At 37.5% G+C, this 7,797-nt stretch overlaps 1 protein-coding gene across 1 annotated transcript; it reads left to right on the top strand.

Moving 5' to 3' along the window:
* Nucleotides 1-269: 269 nt before the first annotated feature.
* On the top strand, nucleotides 270-3,671 carry LOC131069840 (glycosyltransferase family 92 protein RCOM_0530710). Its single transcript, XM_058005416.2, has 2 exons — nucleotides 270-1,039; nucleotides 1,796-3,671. The coding sequence occupies exons 1-2, from the start codon at nucleotides 814-816 to the stop codon at nucleotides 3,448-3,450; spliced, it is 1,881 nt and encodes a 626-aa protein (XP_057861399.1). The 5' UTR covers nucleotides 270-813; the 3' UTR covers nucleotides 3,451-3,671.
* The last annotated feature ends 4,126 nt before the right edge of the window (nucleotides 3,672-7,797 follow it).

Raw genomic sequence — 7,797 nt, 5'->3', positions numbered from 1 at the left:
CCAAACTAATAAAAAATGTTTAAATTCTATATTTAAATCAGATTTTTTTTTAATTATTTAATAATCTAAAGTCCAATCTGAGAAGATTTTCAGAACTATAATCCAAACTAAAGGAAGTTCCAAACAAATAGAACCAAAAAAAAAAAATGACATAAGATTAAGAAAATGGATCACGGACCATCAAATTGCAGTCTGAATTTCGACTTTGTTGGATCCACACGCTAAGCATATTACTGTTAAAAGGAATTTACATAATTAAGGAAAAGAAAAACCAAAAGGAGTTGGGAGCCGGCCCACAAAATGCTCCGCAATCTGAGTTTAATTGTTGGGCGTCCAACATTCTCCGCCTATTGCGAGTTCAATTCGGTTTTTAACTACTTGAAAAGAATTCAATACATAACAGGGGAGAATGACCGACACGTGGAAATACCCATTTCTTCTTCTTTATACACAGTGCAAGCGTTTTGGTGGGTCTTCTTCCATGGCTGTTTCACAGCCTAATATTCCGCTTCATAAAAGTTTGGCAGTTAGTTGATTAGATCTGGATGCCTCACATATCCTTAACAGGTAGTCAATTTGCTGGTTAGATCTGGATTCTTCAGAGACTCTTAAACTGCAGTTAGCATCTTAACAGGCAGTCAATATGCTGGTTAGATCGTGTTAGCAATCTCCTTTAAACTCCTGATGATTATGATGATCTATTATCATTCGTATGGAGGCTCTGGCTCTGGCTCTGGCTTGTATCTCTCTGGGCTTGAACATTAGTGGCTCTGGAGGACCCGGATGAGTTACTTTCTTTTCTGACCCAGAACCATGGTGGAAGATTATTGCTCAGATGAGAAATGGGGGGTCAAGGACAGACACCCAAAACAGTATCATCTGAAGATGGATGTTAGCAATGATAAAATCAGGGTGAATGCAAGTTCTACTAAATTTGGAAGAAGTGGAGATTATCTGGGAAGAAGAGTGTTGGCCAAGAGATTTCTGATCTATATGCTTGGTTTCTCCTGCTGCTTCTTCATAGCCAGGCAATTCATAGGTATGTATAATGGTTTTCTGCATCATTCTCTTTATTTAGAAGATATGCTACAAGTAGGACGGGGGGACAATTTTAAACAAGATTAAAATTGCAAGGATTTTTTGTGTTGAACCTGAAAGTGCGTTTTTTCGTTTTTCTTTTTCTGGTCTCCTGGGCAGGCCCACTGACCTTTTAGTTTTGATTGTCTGATCAAGTTTCTAAAGGAAAAACCAGACCCAAAATATATGTCTACTGGTTTTGTTGGGTTCACAGGAATGTTGTTTGGTTTGTGATGTTTTGCAATTGACTTGTCTGGTTATCGATCAGTTAATGATAAAATTGAATGTATAGGCCTGTTACTCTGTGTTTTCTTAGCCCCTTTCATTGACCCATTAATCAACAGACCATAAAATGAGAATCCTCAAACCCAATTGCAGGTTTTTCCTCTTTTTTGGTCCCATAGGTTAATTGGGTTCAAAATCAGTTGATGGTATTGCTAACCAGATAAGAAATTTGTTCTGTCATAGACCTTTTTGTTTCAGGTTATCAATAACAATGAGTTGGTTTGTTTATTTAGTTCTTGCATCTGAAAAATATGTGATTTACTAGTGTCAAAATATTATGTTCATGAATTATTAAAAGCTGAATTGATTGGAACGCTGTGCCAAACTTTAGTAGCATTTTTATTTATCCTTGATGGGATTGCTACACATCCTCTTTGAATTGGGGATGCATTATTTTTGGTTTCTGATGTAATTTGATTTCATTGTGTGGCAGACCTATTTCATCCAACTACAGAAAAACTTCTGACTCAAGCCCATCATCCTCAACTCCTCCGAATAAGTAACGTAGTAGAAGAAAAAGTTGAGGATAAGGATGATTCTCTTTTTGTCCAAGATTTGGCACTCTTTCCAGATCATGTATTGGTGTTTTTGCGTATATGTAATAAATGTTTTATCCTGCAGAAAGAGGACTGTGAATGTGTATATAGGAAAACAGGGAGAACCTATAAAGCTCCAGTCATGTCTGTGGATTTGAAAGAACAAGACTTGGAGATTATAAGGTGCCCGCATCCCCCACAGCCAAAATCTGCACAAGGATATAACTTAACCATAAATCTCAAGAAAAAGGGATTGTTGGTTCCTTCAAATGCCCGATATTGGAATGACAATTATAGATGGAAAATGCTGGTTTATGAAGCCTTAATTGAGGAGGATAGTGTAATCCTGTTTGTCAAAGGATTGAACTTGAAAAGTGGTAAGGTTTCTGACACAGATAATCTATTATGTGTTTTCAGTTCAGATCTGGCCGGTGATCTACTGCATGTTAAGGATTTGAAGAAATTGGATGCTCCCGGTTTGGGAAATAAGGTTTTTAAAACTAGGGTTATAATGGCTGCTCAAGAAGTGATCAGATGTGAGAAGCCTAAGGGCTTAGAAATACAGGGTATGAAGGCTTCTATATGGGAATTCAGGAGAGGCTTGTTTCCCTCTGTGGCTCAGCTTAATGATAAAATCATAAAGAATTCAAAAGCTATGAAAACATTCAGGCCTCTGCATAAGGTCTGTGCTTGCACAATGATTTGGAATCAAGCTTCGTTTCTGAAAGAATGGATTACATACCATGGGTTTCTGGGTATCCAGAGATGGTTTCTTTATGATAATAACAGTGATGATAACATAGAAGAAGTGGTGGATTCCTTGGGCTCTTTTAATGTGAGTAGAATTGTATGGCCCTGGATTAAGAGCCAAGAGGCTGGTTTCTCTCATTGTGCATTGCGAGCTCGTGAGGAATGTGAATGGGTGGCATTCATGGATGTAGATGAGTTTATAAATCCTATAGAATACATTCAGAATGGAACCATGTTCACTGATTCTGCTGAAGCAGGACCTACTGTAATGCAAAGGCTGATTGACAATGCAACATCTGTGGACACTAATGCATTGAAAATAGGGGAGATCAGAATTGATTGCCATAGTTTTGGCCCATCCGGATTGACAAAACATCCAATTGAAGGTGTGATAGCAGGCTATACCTGCAGATTGAACAGAACAGAGAGACATAAGTCCATCATTCGCCCATCTGCATTGAACCTGAGTTTGTTAAATGTAGTTCATCACTTCCATCTCAAACGTGGGTATCGTTACAGAAACCTTCCTAGAGGTTTTGCAGTAGTTAATCACTACAAATACCAAGTGTGGGACACATTCAAGGCCAAATTCTACAGAAGGGTGGCTACTTATGTAACAGACTGGCAAGAGAATGAAAATGAATCCTCTAAGGACCGTGCACCAGGACTTGGAACAGAACCCATTGAGCCCTCAGATTGGCCTGAAAGATTTTGTGAAGTTTCAGATACATTTCTCAGAAATTTTACCATTGAATCCTTTACAGATCCTGTTACTCAATTGCAACCATGGCAGCAATTATGAAAAAAAATGTTCCTATTTGGCTTTATTCAATCCAGGTTTCATTATACAATGAGCATTGCTCAAGTATATGACTGTAACACTATGCTAGTTGAGATTCTCATCTTTTTCCTTGGTACAATTCTCTCCTCAGAGTACCATACATTTATATTCTTTATTCTTTCTTTGAGAGGTAATTATTCTTGCAGAGCTCTCACATGCAATAAATCATGGTTGTTTTAGTATACAATTCTAACTGTATATGTGTATAGCAGCTGCCATTAAAGATTGCACTCTCTGTAAAACATTGGCAGCATCAACTTTAGGGCCTTGACGGAGAAAGTGCTGATCTCTCTTAATTAGTCTAGTATTATTGCATTCAGTGTACTGGAAAAAGTGTCTATGGAGCTCCATGTTCACCAAACATAAATGTACAAGGTATTTAAAGCGGATTGCAACAAAAAGATTGGCTGTGAGCAAAACTTGGCTGAATTTAGAGCTTAAAGTACTCAAAGGATAGAAAAAATTAGTTAACATCAGAACTTTACCAATCTAAAATTAGGAAAACTGGGGCACTTCTGAAGTGGCAACCAAGCAAGCTGGCTATTAAAGTCAATCTTTTGTGATTTGATTAAATATAATAGTGCAGTTATTGAAGCCTTATTTAAGCAACACCATTCCAAAAACTATTAACCAACTCATAATTCATTAATTTTTGTGAGGAAAAGGAAAAAATGTAAAATTGAATGTCAGTGATTGCAATAAATTTTGTGGTGTCTAATTGAGTTATTGTTAGAAATATCATTTAAGGAAACAAAATACATTTAAATTTAATTTTGTTAAGGTCAAATTATTATGATGTATATAATAATGGGTGGTATGTTGTAGTGCAATAAATTTTGTTGTGTCTAATAAATTGAGTGATTGAGAGAAATACCATTCGATATATATAATAATAGGTGTGGTGTCATTAGAAACATTAATATAGTGTTGATGTTGTAGACACCTAAAATTGTCATGTCTAATTAAATAAATATTTTATTTATTTAATTATCTAAGCCTAATTCTTCTATTAATTAAATAAATTTTTATTTATTTAATTAATTCATTTATCCTCTTCTAACCTTATTTCTCATTTAAATAAATACATTTATTTATTTAAATTATCCCTTTCCTAAATTAAATAAATATTTTATTTATTTAATTGTCCTACTTTTTCTATTAATTAAATAAATCTTTATTTATTTAATTAATTCATTATCTTTTTCTACACGACACATGTCAGTCATCTCTTAATTCTTACACTACCTACCTCTTTCATTATTTTGGTATTTCTTATACCTACCCTCTAATCCTAGCCGACCTCTCTTTTTACACCTCTCAATCTTAACCCTCCATTTCCTATTGTGTCTTCTATTTAAGGAGATGTTTTCTTCATTGTCAAACCCTAATGACACATGCTAATGACTAATGACTGATTTTGGAGTACTTGGCTACACTACGATCCTACTTGCAACCACATTCCGTTCTTTGTTGAGCTCTTGTGCATACAAAAATCTGAGAGCAAGCATATCAAACAAGATCAATGGAGATAGGAAGAATGGAGATCAGAACCCTATTGGACATGTGATGGTATTATCTTTGTGATTTTAAGTTATCTTGCATTGTCTTAGGTAATCTTCATATGTTATGGTGGATCTTTGTTCATTGTTAGGCTAGGGTTTAGTGGTTGAATCCATTTTAGTCTTTCAATATTGTTCTTATTGTTGTCCATTTTCACCATAAACATTTTGGCACGCCCGGTGGGACTCTTGTCCCTTTGCATTTAACATTTTTGTTGCAGATTTTGCATTTTTGAAGTTGCAGATCGGACGATTTCGACGACATTTCAGGTTTTTTGTTTTTTTTTTTCCGCGTCTGCGAGTGTTCGGATCGCGTTTTTGTGTTTCAGAAGCGTCTGTGATATCGTGAATCGCGCCTGTGTTTTGCCAGATTTTTATTTTTTTGCAGGTTTTCCGAATCGCGTCTGGGAATTTTAACCGCGTCTGTGACTGATCTTATCGCGTCTGCATTCGGGAGAGGCGTCTGTGTCCTCTGATCGCGTCTGTGTAGTTCAGACGCGTCTGTGTCTGGTATAAAGGCGTCTGTGCTTTCTGTTTTGCAAATTTTTCAAGTTTCTTTGATTCGGGTTTTCGGATTTTGTACTTAAGGTTTCAGATCTGGTTTATTTTCGGCTAACCTTTGCAGATCTAGCTAACCTGGTTTGTGCAGCTTGCTTTGGAGGCAAATACGTTTTGTTGAAGGCCCCTTTTTCACAAAGTCTTTTTTTTGGGTTTTCTAAAATTTACCTAACTTGTGTGTTTGCAGGAAGGGGTTATCATTTGAAACAACCCAAACTACTAACAATTTTGTTGCAGGGCCTTAGCTAGGGTTTTGTAATTTTTATTGTGTGCCTTGTTTCATAGCTTAGCAAACACTTCAATTGGTGAACTAAAATTGAATCATTGTCTTTTGTGTCTTGAGCAATAGGCTCTTTTTGTTTACTCTTTAGAGTGAGCAATAGGCTCTTTTTGTTTACTCTTTAGAGGGTCTGTCTTCCCGTGTGGTCATTAGGACTACTAGTGAGAAGAGAACGACCCAAGTGGTAGCGAGGAAAACCCACCTCATCCAAACCACTATAATCAAATGTATTCATGGTGAAAACTATGGATAACGTGTGCTGATTAGTTCATACCGACACTATGTCTCCCCATAAACCCGTTTGATCAAATTTATTTGATCATTTGTAGGGCGTAACCCCTACCGGCTGGGAGCCTTCTGTATTTACAGAGCTGAAAGTGCCGCATGTATGGCCACACGAGCGGATGCCCTTACTAGCACCATTTTGTTTTAGAGGCCCAAATCCTTCTAGTTGTTGGGGCAGGAGGTCGGACCTCTGGTAGCGGCCCACACACATATGGTTCTTAGTAGAGATACAAAGTTCGCCATGGGGAGTTTTCATGGGGACTGATGCTTGGCTGACCCGAGAAGTGAGTGCCGAGGGTGGAGCCAGTGAGGTCAAGCATCTAAGTATCCGCTCTGAATAGCGTAGCCTCGGGGGTAAAACCCCATGTGGGATCAACAACTATTGTCTTGGCCAGCCATAAGAATTGTGCTTGACTTATGCTAAACACTCAAACACTCAAAACAAAACAGCAAAACATTGTGTCTTTTGTGTCTTCAAGTGTATGCAAAAACTTTTACATCAAACAACACACTTTTTGGAGTCTAAACAGTCTGCAAACATTGAGTTATCAACATTGTGTCCTCTTGTCACGAAAAACAGTCGAACAATCAGATTTGGTCACAGCAAAACAAATTCACAGATAGGAAAGATTGCACTAAGGTTACAGAAACGCGTCTGTGTCTATTCAAACCGCGTCTGTGTCGGATAAACGCGTCTGTGAAGTACAGAATAGCGTCTGTGTTTTTATCAGCGTCTGTGTCGAACAGAGACACGTCTATGTCTGGGAATCGCGTCTGTGAAGTATACAGGCGCGTCTGTGTCCACAATTGCAAAAAAAAAAAAAAACTGTTACAGTCCCAACAAACATCAACAGGAAAATCTCAGAATCACGTCTGTGTTTAACAGAGTAGCGTCTGTGTCAGGAAACCGCGTCTGTGAAGGATACAGTCGCGTCTGTGTTTAAAATTGCAAGAAAATTTCAGAGTCCATCAAACAAAAGAAATCAGTTTCGGAATACTTGAGCTTCCTAGGTTGTTTCTTCAGGTTTCATCTAGCATTCAGCCTGTTCTAGGGTTTCATATAGTCCATCATTGCTTTGCATCTCATTTTACATTCACACTTGTCTAAACTTGAGTCAAAAAGGTCACTTGCTTGTCCTCATCATACTTTGTCAACACAATACATACTACTACACTTTGCTAAGTGGTCCCTCATCAAGGTTTCTTACCTTTGGGTCTCATTTGGTGTTACTTAGAGTCAAGGTCAGCTTACCTCATCAAGAGAAACTATCCTCTCTTTGGAAGTCACACCTACTCTACTACTTACATACTTGGTCTTACACTTTAGACATTGCAAGTAAACTTCAGATTCATTTACACTCCATACAACTCTTGGTCTTCCATACTCTTTTCACTTTTCATCTAAGTCTCTCACATCTTGGTCAAACACCTAGTTCATGGTTGAAACCCGCCTTCAAAAATCTAGGAGAAAAGCTAAAGAAGCTCAAGGGTCCGCCAACATGAGTTCTTATGAGTATGACAATGATCTATTCTACAATCCTGAGCACACTACATTACCAGACATGAATGTTTATAGACACAATCCAAATGTGGAGAGCGCAAACGCTATAAACAACAATACTACAC

The sequence above is a fragment of the Cryptomeria japonica genome, chromosome 6 (genome assembly GCF_030272615.1).
Source record: "Cryptomeria japonica chromosome 6, Sugi_1.0, whole genome shotgun sequence".
Taxonomy (NCBI): Eukaryota; Viridiplantae; Streptophyta; class Pinopsida; order Cupressales; family Cupressaceae; genus Cryptomeria; species Cryptomeria japonica.
The sequence above is the reverse complement of the archived record's forward strand: the minus strand, read 5'-3'. Positions and strand labels throughout refer to the sequence as shown.